Source organism: Adiantum capillus-veneris, chromosome 14, assembly GCF_014529385.1.
Source record: "Adiantum capillus-veneris isolate H3 chromosome 14, ASM1452938v2, whole genome shotgun sequence".
Taxonomy (NCBI): domain Eukaryota; kingdom Viridiplantae; phylum Streptophyta; class Polypodiopsida; order Polypodiales; family Pteridaceae; genus Adiantum; species Adiantum capillus-veneris.
In genome coordinates this window covers 130712733-130733659 of record NC_140944.1, presented here as the reverse complement: position 1 = coordinate 130733659, position 20927 = coordinate 130712733, and the positions used below count along the sequence as shown (strand labels likewise).

Sequence of the window (20927 nt, the reverse complement as noted above, 5' to 3'; positions counted from 1 at the left end):
AGTCTTACAAAGGAGAGCCACCTCAAGAACCAACTATTGAAGACCCATCGGAGATCGAGGACCAAGAAGAGGTACTGCAGCCCGAGTCCATTCTTCGACATGAAGACAAGGCATTGAGAGACGGTAAGATTATCCGACGGTATCTTATTAAGTTTAAGAACTATCCTTTTGAAGATACTAGATGGATGCAAGGTGTACAATTAAAGGATAACCTAAACCTTGTCAATGCTTACAATGCTTCCCTAGAGTAAGCAAATGTAAAAAATGAACAAAGTTTTTGTCTTATAAGACTCTCTTTTCTTTATTGTGCACAAATGTTAAGAAGTATGCATGCTTAGGGTCAAGTTTGCGGAGACGACGTCTTCTAAACACCAAGAAGAGCTTGTCACTCTACTATGGAAGATTGATAGGACTAATGCGCAGACATGCCTGCGGCAGCTTAGGCTCTCAAGCACCAAATGGATTAGTCATCCATTTTGGAACGATGTCGTAGGGTAAAATAGGGATCCTCTACACGCTAGGAAAAGGACTAATGACTAGGCTTTATCTTCTCTACCCCATAGTCGAGGATGACTATGATTTCAAGAGAGAGGTAATGTCATAATAACTAATATCTAATTCTCCTAAATGATTTTCTCATGTTAAACTGATCATTTAATATGGGGAAGTACCAGGGGAGAAAAAGCTAGAATATTGGTTAAGCTGGCAGACTGGTCAAGTAGGGATCCAAAGGGGGGGCCATCTGCAAAAGAGAAATGTGCAACAATGGGCTTCAAAGACCCTAAGGTTCAGCCCATTAAGACCTCCAAAATTCAAAAGTTATGTTCAATGGTCAAACTCTAGGTAAATTGGATGCTTGTGGGAAGACTCAAAAGTCTTCCCACATTCCTATTCCTTGAGGGGGTGAGCCCTTTTAATAGGGGATATGAGAGAAACACACACACACACACACACACACACACACACTCTTGCAAACTCCCTTTACACAAAGGGCATAGTGGACACATGGCAACTCCCTAGCTAGTTGCCCCCAAGGTGCATTCAAATCCTATTGGATGGCAAAAGAGGTGGAACAATGAGAATTAGGCTAGAGTACATTTAGTTTAATTCATTTAAAAACACTTGATAAAAGAACCAATAGAATTAAGCTCTCTAGAAGACTATTGGACAGTCTCCCAAGGGGTCCAATGAGCATTCAACAGCCCAATGGCTTGCCTGCTTACTATTGGGTAGAAGACTAAGGGGTCCAATGAGAGATTAATTGAACTAAAGCTCTCACAAAAGGGGAAAGGGGGACACATGTCACAAGGCTATCACTTATGCTTCTTAATTGTCGTTGGCTAAGCTTTGCAGGGTCCAATAGGATGCCAGCAGGTGCAATTAGCAAGAGGGGTTGACCAAGAGAGAGAGGGGGCTGATTTTTGCAAGGCATTATCACTTACACACTCACACAAGCTCATGTGTGAAGTAAAGAAGACTATCTCTCCTTCTCAAGCTTTAATGAAAAGCTCATCATCTACTCCAAGCTTGTGAGAAGGGAGGCCTACACCAACAACTCTTGGCTTTGTGATGCAAATCCAACCAAGAGCCAAGCTCCAATGCATGCTCATCTCCTCTAGCATGCTAATTACTAAGCTATGCTAAGATATTATGAGTGATTATGTGAGGAGACATACTTCTTTCTCGTAAGAATACTCCTTCTTCCTCTCGATCTACTCTCATACCCCGCTAGCTCTCACCATCTTCGAAGGTGTGGGAGGTCTTGGGTATGAGACCGTGAGGGAATTGATGTTGTGTGAGCTTGGTGCTTGAAGCTTCCATGTTCATTGCATCAGGAAGTTATTGAAGGAACACAAACTATTGTATTGTAAAATGCCCCCCTTGATGGGGGACACCTATAATACAAAGCCTTTTGGAGGGCTTCATGTAAATCCAGTCCTCTACTGTTGTCAACAGCTTAATTTCTCTCTCTTTTTGAAGTATTGTTCATGCCTATCTAACTAGGTGTTATGCTTTTGTTGCTCTCTCCATCCAAGCACTCTTTCTATGCTCATTAGGAATCTATTCTAATGAAATGCTCACTATGTCTATGTTATTTTCCGCTACACACAAGTTACTAGACCATTAAATGTTACATTTTTGTGTGGATGTGTTGTCATCATCAACTTCCACCTAAGATTTTGTACTATGGTATTCTCTTTTTGGCTATGGTTTTGATGCTTCCAATCCTCGTCAAAGCTTATTTGTTGATGTCAGGACTCAATATATATTATATAGTTTATAGTAAGTAGACATGACAAGCGTGCATGCCATTGTTTTAGCTAGTCTAATTATCATGACGATCATGCATGCTTCATCCTTATACTTCCTAGTGATTACATTTCAAATCGTTCGTCTTCGATTCTGTTTGGTTTTCAATATATAGCTCGACATTGTCTATGGAATTGTTGACGACTACCGATTGCAAATAATGAATTTGAACTAAATAATATGTGCCAACATGTGAGTAGGCCAGATGAATGATAGAGTTAGATATATTAGATCCAAGGTTGCGTCACGCTCTCAAGACCAAGAGCCCACAATGCAAGACGTACAAGGCGAAGGCAAGTGAGAAAGAGAAGGGGAATATGTGCAAGCTCACCCGTGCACGCATGAGAAGAGAGCGAGATCCTAAGCAGTTTCACGAAGCTGTTAGAGAGAGAGAGAGAGAGAGAGAGAGAGAGAGAGAGAGAGAGAGAGAGAGAGAGCAACTTGGGGCGAGACAATAGGCGCACAAAGGTCTGACACAAAGGCAAGAACCACATCATAAGAAGAAGGTAGCTACACACAAGAGGGAATGAGAGAGATCTAAAGAGACCTCCGATCAAACCTACTACTTGCAAAAGTTACTATTTTAAAAATAGTAACTTTACTTTGCTTTCAATTTCAGCTTCGACTTGAATATTCTATTTTTCTAATGCAGACAAGTAATTGAGGATGTGGGTGCTCTATCAAAATATGGTCACACGAGGCTTAGTTGTTCGTTACAAGAGCCGACCAAGATTGACAGAGTGCAACTTTCCACTGGCATAGTGTTGTTACGATGCCTAAAAGGCATAGTTTTCAAACTATGTGGGTTTCTTGCCGATCAGACCTCTTTCTCTCTCTCCTCTCTGCACCTCGCCCTCCCTCGAACTGCCCGCTGCTCTCGGTGAGGTTCTGAAATGCCGTACCTGCTATAGTCAGAATTGTCGAGGCTTACAAATAACTAAGCCTCACGTGACCATACCCTTATCTCTAACCTTGTCCCTAAGCCTACACAATACGTGAGCAACAAGGGTGGCGATGGTTCCAGTTAGAGAACAAATTTGTTATTGATGAGCTTTGCCTCTGCGAAACCAATGGCGGCTCCAGCCTTCACAGGTCGTTTGTTCGGCGTTGGCGACGTGCAAGCTTCTCTCTGCCCATCTCCGCAGCAGCAGTTCAAAAGGGCAGCCTGGAGGCTTGCTCCTCATTCCCTTCGAGGGAAGGGCGTCGCTTATTCCTTTTTCAAGTTTGGCTCCCCTGCACCCAAGCCTCCTGAGATTGTCAAAGCTGGTGACCCCATTCTTATCGAGCCGGCCCCTCCTGTTCCCGTTGCAGAGATCACCAGCCCACGCATCCAGCAGATAATAAAGAACATGATTACCCTCATGCGTGCAGTCCCCGCTGTTGGGGTTGCTGCCCCTCAAATTGGCATTCCTCTCCAGGTACTTCAATTTTCTAGGTTCTCCATGCCGCAGATCTTGCATGCACTTGCTACTGGTAGAAGCTAGTCTCCTTGTCCGTTAAGTTGCACTCACATGTGACTTAATTCCCCTTTTTGTGGATGACTTGAAAGGCTTATGAGCTATATGTGCGTTTATATATGAACTCCTACTAAGAAATACATTTGAACATTTCAAGCAATGAGACTTTTGAAAATGGTTGATCAAAGTAACAGATTCTACATACATAATTATTTGGTGTCTCAATCTACAATCTTGACATCTGAAACATGAATACAGCGAGAAAGTCAGGAGTGGCATGCCATTGGAGAAATAGAGTTCCTAGGTGGAGCAATGCAAGTGCCATTGATGCAATGCTAATGCACCAAGTCATCGGGATGCAGCAATATAGGAAGCTGAAGACAGAGAGAAGAGAGAGATGAGGTTGCATGACATGGGGTAGCACATAAAAACCGGTGCGTTTTAGGCGGAAAAACCGGTGTGTTTTACGATTGATGACATGGCAAGATTTACTCAGTGTGAACCCATATGGGCGTTGGCTTTATAGTGGTGCCTTGGGGGTCCACTTTAGCAAATCAGCTTGGTAGCAGATTGCAAAGTGTTGATTAATTAATGTAAAAATAACCTTGAAAGTGCCAAGCCGGTTACAGCGGTATATGAGCTTCAATCGATTTTTTTCTTCTTTGGAGGATCCGTCTTACTATTTGTAGCACATGCCATGGATTATGACAGAGAATTCAATCCAGAAGGGGAGCGTGTCTCGCCTACACTTTTGTGGGAAGGTGAATCTAATGGCAATGGAGATTCAGATAACAACAAAGTGACTGATGAGGAGTTGGACGACCCACTTGAGGAAACTCTCTTTGAGGATCCACAACTTGCAAATCTTTGACGGCCTTTGCAAACCAGCACTTGTGCAAAGCATTTGATGAAGTATATTAAGGATCCAAATTATGCTGAGTTTGTGGACCATAAATCGATTCTAGAGTTCTATGAGAGGTCGCAGAAGGTTGCCGATCCTTTTCTCAAGTTGTCATTGGAAGTTAAAGCAAATCTGAAATTCAACAAAAAGATCTATCTTTTGACAAAAGAGGACATTGAACGAGCCATGGAGCGGAAGATCAACGAAATACTAAAACACATAGAATGCTCACGCAAGGGATGGAAGTCCAAGTCTTTCCCTCGCTATCATGGTCGGCAATCTACTTTTGAAAGCAAGGAAGACCGATGGGAGTCGAAGAAAGGGAAGCATCGGAAGAGTAGATCACGAAAGAGTTACAAGAAATTGCGTCATTAAGACAACTTTGATTTTTATACCTTTGAGACTACCTTTAGCAAAAAGAGGAACTACCTTTAACAAAAAGAAGAATTATTTTGTCACGTGCACATCTAACCCTATGTGCATGTGGGCACCACCTTTTACACTTATCTATTCATAAGTGACTTTTCACATGCCAAATCGTTGGGAATTGCAGCATGCTACTCTACCCATCCACTTGCACCTATGGCGCTAGCAAGAGGTAGAAGATAGAGAGTAAGAAGAGCAAGGAGCGCAGAGCAAGCAGTGCACCGTAGGACCCAACATCTATGGTGTTTTTCTCAGCCGCGTTGTCGTGCGTCTTTGCGTGCACAAGCTGAAAAATAGAGTTTTGTCTGTATCTATGAACTTTGAGAAATCTATAATCTATATTAGAAGTGCTTATGGCATTAGATTAGCAGGAATGTATGCATTATGTGGGTTTTTGTAGACCAAAAGTGCCTCAAAGTGAACCAATTGAGCTTACAGGTGAAGATTGAATGAAGGGTTGGTTTTTTGCTTAAAAAGGTAGAGCTTGAAGTGCAGAGTAAACTGGTCCAAACGGCTCATCAAACGGAGCCCTAGTGAGAAAGTTATTGCAGTTTAAAGTTGGAAGTGGTTGCAGATCTGAGACGGGTAGGGCATATGGGAACAGGTGGTCAAAGGTGATTTGAAGTGCTAGATGCATAAAGCTTAAATTATGGAGCTTGTCGGTCTTTTCAAATCGTCAATCTGAGTCCTGGATGCCAAGTTATGGAGCCTTCAAAGTTTGTCGGGGGCTAGGGTTAGCTAGTTTGATTGCTTGGGAAGTCATGTCATCTGGTGTTTTTTGGGCTTTGCCTGGGAGTCAGCACAAACTGACGGCTCATTCATCGGATCTTCGGTGAGCAAGATGTGGATCGTCGAAGTTTGCTGCAGTTGCCTAAGGGATGATTGCAGATGGGTTTCTCGTGTTTTGGCGGCCGTGATTAGCGAGCACGACGGATTCGAAATGCGGCTAGTGTCACGATTGTGACTATGTTGCAATATTACATCTACTTCTAGTTGCAGATACACAAAGTGCCATGCCAAGGAGAACCCCTACGCTTGGATGGTCACGACCCTTCGCTTAAGAGACATGCCTCTTCGCCAAAAGCCACACTCCTTTGACGATTGGTCACACCCCTTCGCTCTACGGTTGCGACTCTTCGCCCAATGGTCGCAACTCTTTGCCGAAAGGATGTGTCTTTACGTCTAAAGTCATGTCTCTTCACCATGAGACGTGTCTTTTCATTTGTCTCTTTGTCTCCTATATAAGAAGCGTATTGTACTCAGTTTTCAAGCATTCATTCAATCAATCAAACACACATTCAGGCTCTTGAGTCTTAGTTTGATCTTAAGTATAAAGTTTTAAGTCTTAATTATAGGATTAGCACCACTAATTCTTATAGTGGTATCAGAGCAAATTTTTATCCCGGGACCCGAAGGTTGTGAGCTTCTCACCCTTGCCGCTACACTTTACCCTCTCCCGGAGTTGCATAGAAGCAGCAGAAAGATGGAATACACATAGACAAGTATGAGGTAATCCGAAACCCTCTCTTCTAAATACATAAATAACTAAAGAGAAGGAGATGTGTGTATGCGGCATACCTGCTGAAATTCTCGACGTATGCCTCTTCATCGAGTGGTGTCTCTTCGTGTACAAGGATAGCCCCTCTTCATCGGCTGGCACCCTTTCGAATCTCTGGACACTTCACTGGAGAACAACACCTCTTCATGAATAGGTGCCAATCCTGGCATGCACCTCTCCGAAGGGTTGCACCTCTTGCAGATGAAGGGTTGCACCCCCTTGAGATTCTCGGCCCTGGCGTATGCCTCTTCCCCTAGCGTGCCCTTCAGCCTTGCGCCTCTTCATCAATAGATGCAGCCCAATGCTGGCAGCTCTTCGTAAAAGTCTACGCATGACATTGAAGCTATAGCGTATAGTTTATTTTTAACCCACTCATCAGCCAGTGATCTTGTTATTAAGTGGCCAACATGTAAGTTGGTTTGGCTGGCCACTCAACTTATTAACTCAGTGGGCACCCTTTGGTGAAAGTTAAAAAATAAAATAAATAACCCAACAACTTCAACGCAATGGTCCCTTTTAACGATCTGGAGCGTGGGTGCCCTCCGCCAGCCACTTCGAATGATCTTCTGCATTTTTCCAGCGCTGAAGTTTCCGGCAGCCTCCTTGTGTGCGCACGATGGGTGACGACGGACTGCCTGCACCTACTCTCTACCTCTCGTACATGAACGAGATTCCCGAGGAGGTTCTGTAGGAACGTGAAGAGATCATTATCCCGGATACTTTAGAGCCGGAACTCGTTCCGAATATAGTTTTCCGCTCATTTAAGATTTTATGTACTTGAATTCGAGTTCTGTAGGGGGAGGAATTTATCCCAAGGAGTTTTGTGAAATCAACTGTACCACAAATAGTGATTGTTGTGCCTTTTTAAACCTTAAGATTTTTCAGACTCCCTTGGGATTAGAAGTGATATCTATGATAAGCGCCTTCAACCAGAATATGCCAATCTAAATATTATCCGTATGCCTCACATTTCTTCGAACATTTCTCTTTTAGCTAAGTACGGTGTCATTTGCTCTCAACTATTTAGATTTTCTCGTCTTTGTTCTAGTAAATCTGCTTTTGTTGTTCAATCTTGCCATCTTATTTCTTTACTAGTTGAAAAAGGATACTCTTTCAAAAGAATCATGAAAAACGTTCGTTCATTTTTGCATTGTAGTAAGTTTATCTTTAATGTTTCTTCCTTTGGAATGTTCAAGATAATCAGTAGTAAATTCAATAGAAGTGGGGAGCTAAAAAGCCCACTTATTGTTTGACTTAATAACACCTTATGTTGTTGTTTTGATCTTTAGCGCTTCTAGTATTTTTACTATAGCTTGGCAAATGCTAGCCTTAATCATGGCTGAGTATGCCCATCACCTCCAGAGGGTGATAGAAACTCAGCTCATTGGTTTTGTAGAGTACGTTCAAAGCATGAATGACCTCTATATAAACCTGCACCTACTCTTGGGCACTGACGACATGAGCAGGGATGTCATAGCTATTGTCCAAGCTATGCATGATAAAGGTGATAATCTTATTCTTCCTGTTTGGACAAGCAGCGAAGTTGAGATTACATATTGTCAAGTTTGGTTCTTTGCTCTTTGTAGGTTTGTAGTAGTATTCATTTTTCGATTTCGTATTTAGCTTACCTGAGGACTTAAAAATGTGTTCCGTTAGAAGTTGTTTTGTGAAGTTTGATTTCTAGGATTAAGTTTTTAAGATGTCTTATTATTTTTTGCTTAAAGTTGAGTACTGGTTTTAAGCCAAGTAAGTTGCGTCAACTTATTTTACACATGCCTTTTCTAAAAACATGTTTAAGTTAATAATGTTTTGTTTTATTTAGTTTTGTTTCGTAGCAAACAAAGTGATTTAGTTAGTTAGTTTGTTTGTTTTTGTTTTTCTTTTCTTTTCTTATGTCCCTTGCTTTTATAGTTCTATGAGTGCTTTATTCCCTCTTATAATTCGTGAGTTCAGACTTTTCTGGACTTATGAAGGTATATATAGTTTTCCGCTTTCGAAGTACCCGTCCCAGCACCTGCTCGTGCACCTGTTCGTTATTCCTTTTGAGGAATCACCATGCCGACATCACAAGACGGCGTCGAATAGTCGGAAGACGCCCTCGCTCTCATCAAAGAGCAGATGGCCACACTTTCCACAAGTCTTGCATCACTACAGATGTTTGGATCAGATACAGTCGCAAAACAATTCTCGGAATCGTCCTACAACTTCTCGGACTACACATGCCGAGTCAATGCCTTCTTCCGAAGCTTCAGTGGACGAACCAAATGAACCAAATTTAACTGAAGAGGTAGACAATCGTGAACTTCAATTACTTTATAAAATTTTTAATGCTGCAGAGAAGAAGAAGCTTGATGTTAAACTGCCCGAGCCTTATAATGGTCGCCGCGACAAGCGCATGCTGGACCAATGGCTATGCAAAATGGAGGTCTACTTGTCCAACATGGACTTGGTCGAAAGTAAAAAAGTTGCACTTGCTAGTTCTCTGCTCAAAGACAGAGCATTTCTTTGGTGGCAACGACGGGTTGCTGATGGTAAACACACACCTTCTTGGGATAAAATCCGACGTGCTATTCGCAAGGCGTTCGAGCCTGCCAATGCGGATTTCCATGCTCGGTTCTCTGTTCGCCGCTTGAGCTAGACAGGTTCCTTGGCGCGTACATCATAGAGTTCCAAAGGCTAACTCTGGAGATAGAGACCCTTAGTCCCTCTGATAAACTTCACAGTTTTATTGACGGACACGAACCCAATCTGAAGGACGATGTGCACAAATACAACCCTACCACCTTGGATGCTGCAATTGCCTATGTGGAGCGTATTGGCGATAATCGGCGCCCTACACGGAATTTTCTCCCCGGTGACGGATCTTCAAATAGCTCTTGCTTTTCATAGCGCGATCACAGAGACAGTTATAGCCAAAGTCAGCGACATCAATCTCAGTTCAGACAGCAAGCCACCAACACCTTATTCAACTTCAAGGTTCTATTTTCAAGATCGACAATCTCAAAGAAGATCTTCTTCAAATGTTCCTCCACTTGATCGTGGTAAAAGACGTGATTTTTCTCAAGATCGGCATTCCAATACTTAGTAAGGCTCTTCGTCAAATGCATCTTCGACTTCAAAGAAGGAAGGATTATGTACAATTTGCAGTGGTGACTATAGATGGTATCAATGTCCAAAGAGACCAAATCCGTCTAATTTGAAAAGAAATTTCAATGCGGAAACATCATCGAATTTTGAACAACCAGATTCTGCTAAGGATAAAGGAAAATCAGTGGTCAATACAATTCGCGTCTCAGAGGATACGACTATTCTTATGAAGCATGCTCGGTGCAATTCTTCAGTTTTGGAGCCTCTCTCAAAGCAGGTTTTGAGTCTTCTTGGAACTCTCAACGGTCTTTCCATCAATGTTTTGGTGGACAGCGGATGTTCGAATAATTTCGTCAGCACTCAAATACTTCAACAGCTTGGCTTGCCAACTCAGAAGACATCTCACTTATATGATGTGGAATTAGCAGATGGATCAATTTTAACTTGTGATGAGACAATTCGACAGTTGCAGTTCGGTATTCAAGATTATGCAGATCAATTGGATTTCGAAGTCATGCCTTTGTCTTGTAACGACATGATTCTTCGTCAGCATTGGTTATTTCAATATGATCTAGCCATTAGCTTTTGAGGACATACTATCAATTTGAGAACTGATTTTACACGGGCTTTATCATGCGGAACGGGAGCGATTCAAGCCTCACGACAAGTCAAACAACATGATACAATGGATTATGAAGCAAATATGATCTCCGATGCAGATGCATAAATTATTATTGATAAATAAGTTTTTCCAAATGATACTTCGTTACCAGACAGAGATAAGGACATGGTTGCAGATTTTGAGTCTGAAGCCGACTATGCTTTCTTTGATTCTTTGCTGGACGATGACTTGCCAATTGCAAGTCATGAAGTGGAAGTTTCTGAAGATGACCATGAAGAATTTTGGGATTCATTATTGGAAGATGATTACAATCTCAAGCCAAAATCCTCTTCAATGCTTAGTAAAGTTGAAGTTACCCCCTTCAAAGAATGCCTTGAAAAAATTTCCTCTTCACCAAATATTTCACAGATATTGGAAGATTTTAAATCTGATTCCTTACATCACATGAAGAATTTTGAAGATCAATCTCTTGTTGCAATTAACCTGATTATGCCAAAGTCGTCTAAAAAGTCTTTGAATATTGTAATGACATGGGATTTAGCAATCAAAGCAAAAAGGTTTCGGAAGAAGGCTAGAAGCAAAGCTTCAAGACAAAGGTTTCAATTAACTCAAAGATTGAAGATTTTTGGAGATTCAATGCTTTTTAAGAGTTCTATCAACATCAGAAGTCATTTCTTTGACACGAGCTCTCATTTTAAATGGGAGGGAATGTCACGATTGTGACTATGTTGCAATATTACATTTACTCCTAGTTGCAGATACGCAAAGTGCCATGCCAAGGAGAACCCCTACGCTTGGATTGTGATGATTCTAGGTACTAATCCTTTGTTAAGTACTTAAACTCATGATTAAGACTTAAAGAAACTGAACTAAACTCAAAGAAAGACTCAGAAGACTTTGTGTTTGATTGATTGAAAGTGTGATACAAGGGCTCCTTATATAGGAGACGAAGAGACACAAATGAAAAGACACATCTCTTGGTGAAGAGACATGACTTTAGATGTAAAGACACATCCTTTCAGCGAAGAGCTACAACCATTGGGCGAAGAGTCGCACCCGTAGAGCGAAGGGGTGTGACCAGTCGTCGAAGGAGTGTGGCTTTTGGCGAAGAGGCGCGTCTCTTGGGCGAAGAGGTGTGACCATCCAAGCGTAGGGGTTCTGCTTGGCATGGCACTTCGCATATCTGCATCAATGAGTAAGTATTGTAATGTAGTTAAGTCACAAACGTGACATTCCCTCCCTCTTAAAATAAAACCCATGTGTCAAATGAAAGTCTGCCGTTTGTCGAAGAATTTTTGGAGGAGGTGAGGATATTGTTGCATTTCTTCATGAGTTTGCCAAGTAGAATTTGACTCATCTAAGTCCATCCACTTAACAAGAAATTCAGTTATGATCTTTTGTCTAGTTTCCTTTTGACGAACATTGAGAATCTTTTCTGGGACAAGAATTATGTGTTTATCCTCAATTTCTGACACATAAGAAGATAAGTCTGCAACAGGCGAATCTCCTTGAATATACTTGTGAGCCAGGAAATGTGAAAAGTTGGATGAATTTTTTCCCATGAAGGCGGAAGTTCCAACTTGTAGCTGAGAACTGAATTCTTCTTGATGATCTTGAAAGGTCCATAGAAGCGAGGTCGCAATTTTGGAAAGACTGACTTCACTGTTTTGTAGCGATGGGGTGCTACATACAATAAAACCAAGTCACCTTCTTTAAATTCTGCATATCGACGATGCTTATTTGCCTGCTTCTGATAACTTTGTCGAACATGTAGCAATTTATCTCGAATCTGTGGAAGGACATCTTGCATTTCTTGAACCAATTGATCTGCTAACGTTACTTTGTGTTGAAGAACAAAGTTCGTAGGCACAAGAGGAGTATGTCCATATGCTGCTTGAAATGGTGTCATTCGAGTTACCGAATGAGGAGAGTTATTATAAGCAAACTCCACAAGTGGCAAATAATCCTCCCAAGATGCATCGAGTCTGAATGTAATATCGAAGCATCTCTTCTAAAATTTGGTTCACTCTTTCTGTTTGACCATGTGTTGAGGTTGGTAGGCTGAACTGAACAATAGATTGGTGCCAAGAGGCTTGAATAGTGATGTCCAGAAATGTCCTGTAAACTTTGGATCTCTATCGGATGTGATGGATTTTGGTAATCCATGCAATCTGAAAATATTTTGGACGAACAGTGTTGCAACATCCGGGGCAGAAATTGTTTTCTTGCAAGGGATAAAATGCGCCATTTTGGAAAATCGATCAACTACCACAAGAATTTGAGCATTGCCTTTAGGTGATCGAGGCAAAGTGGTAATAAAATCCATGTTGATATTGTCCTATCTTTTGTTAGGCACGGGTAAAGGTTGAAGTAAACCTTGAGGTAACTGTCAAGAAGCTTCATGATCTGACATGAGTGACAAGCTTTCACAAAATTAATAACATCTGCTTGCATCTGCAGCCAAAAATATGTTGCTGACAAAAGTCGATATGTTTTGTTAACTCCAGGATGTGCAGCAAAAGGTACTTCATGATGTTCCTGTATCAAAATCTTCCTCAAAGATCCTTTGTGTGGAACACAAATACGATCCTTATAGTAGAGTAACTCATCCACAATTGTATATGCTGCAAACATATTCATCTCTGAAGGAGTGGGACTTAGAGATTTGAGGGCTCGAAAACCATCTCCAAAGTCTTTATCTGTCAAATATTCATTCTTGAAACACGCATGAATTTCCATATGTACATTTGTTATGGCAAAATTGGTTGCTTGAGGCATGTGGGCTCAAAGCATCTGCTACCACATTTTTGTAGACCAGGCATATACTGAATCACTATGTGAAAATTTGCCAAAAATTCAACCCATCTTCCTTGACGAGGATTCATCACTGGTTGAGTAAAAATATACGTCAAAGACTGATGATCTGTTTTAACCACTGAATCTGCGCCAAGAAGGTAATGTTTCCAAGTGCGGTAAGCATGTACGATAGCGAAAAATTCCTTATCATATACTGGGTATCGCATTTATATTGCTGAAAATTTTTGACTGTCAAAAGCAATGACACGATCATTTTGCATGAGAACACCACCTGATGCTTGATCAAAGGCATCGGTCATCACGTCAAATGGTCGAGTAGGATCTGCAATTGCTAAGACATGTGTTGTCGTCAAAGCATGCTGGAGTTCATTGAAAGACTTTTCTGCTTCAGGAGTCCAATGTAGCTTATCCTTCTTTGTCAATTCTGTTAGAGGAGAAGCAATATCTGAGAATTTATAGACTTTCGTGTGATAAAAATTAGCAAGACCCAAGAAAGATCGCACATCTGTAATAGTGAGAGGTAAAGGCCAGTCAACAATGGCCTTAATCTTCTTTGGATCCACAACAATCCCTGTAGCAGAAATCACATGTCCAAGGTATTCCATGTGATCCTTGAAAAACTCGCTTTTCTTCTTGTTGATGTATAATACATTTGTATGTAATGTCTCAAAGACAATCTGCAAGTGTTCTTTGTGATCTGCCATGGTTTTATTGAAGACAAGGATGTCGTCGAGGTACACGATCACAAATTTATCCAAATAAGGGCCAAAAATTTCATTCATCAAGGTCATGAAGGTTGCTGGGGCATTAGTTGACCCAAAAGGAATGACCAGAAATTCATAATGACCATACTTTGTCCGAAAAGCTGTTTTGTATTCATCGCCAATTCTAATGCGAATTTGGTGATAACCTGACTTCAGATTGATCTTGGAATAGACCCGTGAACCCAATAGTTGATCAAAGAGTTCATTGATGCGAGGTAAAGGAAATTTGTTTTTTATCGTCAGCTTATTGAGAGCACGATAATCAATGCAAAGACGCATGGAGCCATCCTTCTTTTTTACCAATAAGACTGGAGCGCCAAAAGGACTTTTGCTGGGATAGATATGACCTTTATCCAATAAATCTTCCAATTGTCGCTGAATTTCTTGAGATTCTGAATATGAAACGCGATAAGGAGCTCGAACTGGAGGAGGTTGTTCGGGAATCAAATCGATTGTATGATCCACAGGACGACGAGGAGGTAATGTAGTTAGGAGCTCATCAGGAAATAAGTCCATGGATGGTTTAAAGAAGGGCTGTTGCAAGTAAGCAGTGGGTGATGTTGAGGATTTTGATGTTTCTTCCGTTTTTGCTTCTTTTTCTTGCAACATAACCAAGGCTGTTGCACAATCACGCTTGCGAACCAAACACTTAACTTGTAAAGTTGAGACCAAGGTGATAGGCTTTGCATTAAAAAGACCACGAAGTTCCGCTTCTCGATGATCATGATAAAGCCGAATGGAATGATCTCTGAAACTGATGACAGGATCGTACTGATACAACCAAGATTGACCAAGAATCATGTCGTAGTGCGATAAGGGCATTACTGCAAAGCTTAACTGATCCTGGTAATCCTGAATTTGAAATTGTAACTGTTGAAGTTTCCTGTTGCAGTTCAAAAATGAACCATTTGCAAGTTCCACTTGAAAAGCTTCCAAACTCTGTTGGGTTGGTAGGTGAAGCTTGCTGACTAAAGAAGTGCTGACAAAATTTGTGGAACATCGCACATTGATTGGATGTTGATCATTGAAACCAAGAAGACTGAGCACTTGGTTAGAAAGATCAATAGGAACTGAGGTGCAATTGTGGGCATTTAGCATTAAGGCGCTAACCACTTTGGATACTCGAATCGCACGAACTGCTTGTTTGCCTTTGTCCTTTATGGGAGGTGGACAATGTTATGAATCTGTACATGACTCCATATTTGAATTTTGCCGTATATTTGAAGGGTTTGGACGCTTCAGGCATTCATACCACATGTGTGATCCACCACAAATTGTGCACAATCCTGTGCTGTTGGACTGAGAGGTGAAGGAAGCCGACGAAGAGGCTTGTTGCTCTATTGAACCATTACGAAGGCCGTTAATTCGGCGGTCGGACCGAAACTGTCCTTGATTCTGATTGTTGTTGCTAGAAGAGGAGCCATTATATGAAGCTGCTGCTTGTCCAGAGAACTGAGGCCGAAAAGACTGCTGTCTGGAAAATTGTTGTCCAGAAGACTGAGGCTGCTGTAGTGAGCGCCGATTAGGATTAAAGTTGCTTGGGCGACCACGTTGAGAAAAGCGGCCACTGGTTGAAGACTGATTGCCCATAAATGAGGTTTGTGTTGGACGGCGATTGTCTCCAAGTCATTCGACATAAGCAATGGCAGTATCCAGTGTAGTTGGGTTAAACTTTTGCACATCATCCTTCAGGTTGGGTTCTAGTCCGTCGATGAAATTGTGTAGTTTATCCGAGGAACTGAGGGTCTCTATCTCCAGAGTTGGCCTTCGGAACTCTGTGATATACGCGGCCAAGGAACCTGTTTGGAATTTGTCCCATGAAGGGGTGCGTTTACCGTCAACAACTCTACGTTGCCACCACAGGAATGCTGTATCTTTTAATAATGAACTGGCTAATGCAACTTTCTTACTTTCCACCAAGTCCGTATTGGACAGGTAGACCTTCATCTTAAATATCCATTGGTCTAGCACGCGCTTGTCGTGGCGACCATTGTATGGTTCTGGCAGCTTAACATCGAGCTTCTTTTTCTGTGCGGAATTAAAATTTTTATGAAGAAGGTGTAATTCATTATTGTCTACCTCTGTTGTAGGATGTGGTTCGTCTTCGTGTGCGTCTACTGAAGCTTCTGAAGAAGAGGGTGTAGCAGTAGAAGGGTTTGCTCGAGAAGAAGTGTGTGTCTGCTGCATCTGCTCCAAACGAGTGTTGAGGGAAGCTGTAATAGACTTGGACACTCCAAGTCAAGAATCAATCGCGACAGCACCAAATAACCACTTCAAAACAGTTCACAGTTCAGAATAGATTTGCACCGGCCCGCCCGGCGGAGTTCCGTGCCAGAGATATTGGCCCCAAAGATTGGCGCCCCTTTCGGTATTTCTTTTTGTATTAATCAGTGTTCAAAGTACAAGAGTGGTTCGAGTCTCACTCTCAGACTCTGCGTCCAGATGCTTTGCAGAGTGGGAGCCCAATCCACATATTTAATGTTTACAAGGGATGCCAAAAGCAGAGCCCCAAAAGCTTAAAATAAAGCAAGGGTTCTTTTCTCTCACAAGCTCTCTCTAGAGCTTTCAAATTTTTAAAGCAAAATAATTCTCTCTCTCTCTCTCTCTCTCTCTCTCTCTCTCTCTCTCTCTCTCAAATTGCGTGGAGAAAAGCAGTTGCCGTAGATTGCGTCGCAAAAAGCGGATTCTGTCGTACGGTGCCACGTCATCAGATCTCCGCAAATTTCGGGCTCAGCCTTGCTGCCCTAGGGTTAGGGTTAGGGTTTTTGTTGTTTTAGGGTTCTGGCTGATTTTAGGATTTGCAGGTGAAACCGACCCGTGGGGCGGTAGGCGTTGACTCTTACCCGAAATTCTTTACTTTAAACACACACAGAGTACTTGCAAAGGTAACCTGTAACGGGGATTAACACCTAAGTACACACACGGCTCGGGAGCTAGAATGCTCCGAGCAGACGCCGACAACCTGTAGGCCCCAAAATTGGCGCCCCTTTGGGTATTTCTTTATTCTTTAACAGAGGGAATAAAACCTGTGATCTCCTACAAGCTGCCCTGCACAATCTAGGCGAAGAAACACTTGTTCTGGCCCAATTTCGTTTCGGCAGCATAACTGTACTAGGACGCTTCACAGTCAGTATCCCCACGCAATAGGTGACTTTCGTGACGCATATGGACACTTTGCAAAACCTGGCGAGAATCTGCAGCATGCTGAATTCTCTGTTTTCTGCCCCAAAAATGCGCCAGTTCACCTGTACAGCGGTCCCCTCGTGTCCCCGAACCTCCTGGGGGTGTTAGGGTCCGTTTAGGGCCGAAACCCTAAACCTGCAAAAATACACAGCAGGCTGTAATTCCCTGTTTTGGGCTCCGTTTCGCGTGCCGGTCGCATCTGTAGCAAGACCTCGAGCTCCCGCACCTGTAGGGCTACTTGCCCTTTGAATCGGACGAGAATTCTGACGTGAATCCTCTCCGAATTCACGTGTACCTGCGGGGGATTAACCGCTAGCTAATCCAGTACATGTGCAAGAGGCTCTTGCCTCGGCAATCGCGCATGAACCCACATAACTGTACATTGGTCAAATGAAAAGCCCACTAGTGGGGCATAACATATTGCTCGTAGGGGAGAGAGAGGGCAGTGCGTAGCGTGCAGGGCATCACTCCTGGCACCGCACTGTACATAAGGGGGAAAGGAAGCACTCCATAGCTCTTAACCGGTGAGACAGAGAGCAAATGAGGCCTCTCCCATTATCAAATTCAGCGCCAACTCTTCTTGCATGAGGAAAGTGCACCAAAGTGTGCCACTTGGTGCATTTACAAGCATTTTCCCGTTTCGGGTTCGCTGCTTAAAAATCTCTTGATTGGTCGCTCAGTTGACTTCGCGGCAGAGTTGTAAAATGTTCCCCTAGTCATACCGGAGGTAATGACGCGAACACATTTCATGGCCCAAAATAGCAGTTCCCTAAATTTTAGGAATGATTCCGTTGGGCTCCCTGTGGTCATCTGACTATCTATCCTCATTGGGACCGCATTCAAAAGTGCAATGTCGCCCAACTATCGGATAATTTCTGTTGGCAGTCACACCTTGACTTTAGGCCTTTATTGAGTTCACTTCCTAGTATCCACCAACTTGCTAAGTGCGACGGGGGGATATATATGATCTTGCTCTGAGCCTAGACATCCTCTTACCATACGAATTCCAGTGCCGACCACTACCCATCTGCGGGTGAAACTACCGTTCACATTGGCCATACAATGTCCGACCATTTGCTACTTCAAGAAGAGGGTCTCAAAAATAAAACAAAACCCCTTGGAAAGAAACCAACAACTAAAGTTAGCAATTGCCACGTCCTCGTGACATAGTTAACAGTTGCCACGTCCCCGTGACAACAGGTTTTAGGGTTAGGGTTTCCAGAATTAGGGTTTTCAGTAGCAGCTAGGGTTAGGGTTTCCTGAATGCTCTTGGGCAGTCACGTCATCACTTTGTGACATACCCCCCTCTTGAAAGCATTGTAATCGCCCTCGATTACGCCTGCAAAACAGAAAGAGGCCATAAACCGTCTTAGCAGACATTGACTGTTAGTACCTACGTACTAGGAACACACATCTAGCACATGTACCAATCGACAGTCACATCACCTGACATTAGAGGACATCACTAGACATCACAGGACATCACATGACATTCAACATTCATTCGGATCTTAGACCATGATTTATCAGCAATGTAGCTAGCAATCGCATCTAGATCCAATCGGGACCTCATCGATGTCCGATTGACTAACCCCTATTGCAACCATGTCTATTCGAGATCAATCAGACCAAAATGCTGCAGTCATTTCGTCTATCAGTTCCTGCACTTAAAAGAAGTCAAGAACAAATCGATATCATATTCAGGAATTCCATTTCATAAAGTAATACAGCAGAATACTGTCAGCTTTCAGTATCCCTGAAACTAAAGAGATATCAGTGACTGTAGTATCAAAATCAAGGCATCTGTTGACAAAGGAGCGGAGTAACTCCCCTCTTGTGCATCCCACTGCACTAGATCTCCGGCCAAGCTGAGTTCTGGGTTCCATTTGGAGTAGACTATGCTAAACCAAAAGCTTTGAGGTAAAGTTTCACAATCTGAGGACTATCTGCTAGGTCCTCCTCCTCCATCCACTTCACATCCAATGCAGGATAGTTCTTGAACTTAACCAAGAATCGCCTTCGGACTTTACCTTTATTCTTCGTATCCTTATGTGCCAAAATCTGTTCACGAACAAGGATCTCCTCGTTTTCTTCCACTTCGGGTTGCTTATCAGGCTCCCCATCATCAGGCACATGACCTTTGAAAGGTTTCAAGAGACTCACATTAAATGCATTGTGAATCCTCCAAGTATCAGGCAGTTTCAGTCGGAAGGAGACATCATTTATCTTTTCAGAGATCTAGAAAGGTCCGTAGTATCGCATACTAAGCTTTGAAAAAAGCATCTCCTTTCCCTTTTTCTTTCTCAGGCGTGCCTTCTCAAAACGTAAGAGCACCCAATCATCCTCCTTCAATTTCAAGTCGCGACGATGGCGATCCGCTGCCTTTTTCTGTCGTTCTTGAGATTTTTGCAAAGTCTCGCGAACCTTGGCAAAAGCCGTATCTAAGTCTCGCGTATATTCATCCGCTTCAAAAATCTTATCTTTCGTGCTCAGGAAGGGTGGAACCTTCGCAGCACCTTCAACAATCTCAAATGGCGCCTTTCTCGTCGAAGAGTGTATCGTGTGATTGTAGGCAAATTCCACCAAAGGTAGGTACTTTTCCCATTGAGTCTTCTGATCCGAGGTATAAGACTTCAATAAATCTAGAACCACTGAATTGGCAATCTCAGATTGCCCGTCAGTCTGCGGGTGGAACGATGACGAGAACTACAACCGCGTGCCAATGTTCTCCCAAATTGACTTCCAAAACAAACTCGTAAATCTGGGGTCCCTGTCGGAGACAATCGTCTCAGGCATGCCATGTAATCTGAAAATTTGGGCCACAAACAGTCTCGCTAAGTGATCTGGCTTAACTGTTTTCTTCACTGGAATGAAATGAGCATGCTTGCTAAATCTGTCAATAACAGTCCAAATACCATCGTGACCACTCTGTGTTCTCGGGAGATCAAAAATGAAATCCATTGCAATACTTTCCCAGGGGCGGGTGGGTATGGGTAAAGGCTGTAACAATCCTTGTGCTTTATGCCTGTCGAACTTGACCTTCTGGCATACCAAGCAACTGTGCACAAACTCTTCCACATCCTTTTTGAGTCTCGGCCAAAAGAAGTATCTCTCTACCCCTTTCATGGTGGTAGCAATGTCGTGGTGACTCGTAAAAGGTGGATAGTGGCATTCAGTCATAACCTTTTCCCTCAACGGTTGTGTAATGCACAACATGGTTTTTCTCATCAAGTAGCCATCCCGAATGGAATATTCCGCTACTGTCTCCCGTCCCGTGTCCGTGTGAAAACGTTTGCAAAATCTGTATCTGTGCCATACTGGTTGACCATATCCTCGAAGCTCCTATGATGTATCGCGGAAATAGCCAGAATCAACGGCTTGTGAGACAAAGCATCTACCACCACATTCTTCTGTCCCTGCACATGGACAATCTGGAAGTGAAACTGTGACAAGATGTTCGCCCACCGCATCTGCTGTTCCAAAAGCTGCTTCTCGAGGATAAGACAAAGGCTCTCACTTTCCTCCAGCAGTTTGATACAGCTTATGAAGGAGGGAATTTTACAGAGGCCTCGAAAGTAAGGAAAGATGCCACTTTCTTAAGGACAATGCGCTTACGTGGTGGACGACATTGTTAATGCAAGGGCAGGCACCCGCCACTTGGGTTTACTTCAAGCAAATGTTTGCATCTGCTTGGCTTCAAATGAATTTGAAGCCGACGTCATGACAGATTGGCACCGGCTTACTTCAGCTTCATGCAAGAGCTTGCTGGAGTACAATCGGAGGTTTTGTAAAGTGTTACTCT

General features: G+C 42.7%; 2 protein-coding genes across 3 annotated transcripts in view; one reads left to right on the top strand and one right to left on the bottom strand.

Moving 5' to 3' along the window:
* The window catches only part of LOC147443120 (uncharacterized), a 131477-nt gene that overhangs the window by 54755 nt on the left and 55795 nt on the right, over positions 1 to 20927 (bottom strand). The gene's annotated exons all lie outside the window — the stretch shown is intronic.
* Positions 3180 to 20927, top strand: part of LOC147443121 (peptide deformylase 1A, chloroplastic-like) — a 51498-nt gene continuing 33750 nt past the window's right edge. The window contains exon 1 of the mRNA XM_086529052.1: positions 3180 to 3728. Coding sequence (XP_086385178.1) covers positions 3357 to 3728 — 372 coding nt within the window. The 5' untranslated portion in view covers positions 3180 to 3356. The remainder of the gene's footprint in view (positions 3729 to 20927) is intronic.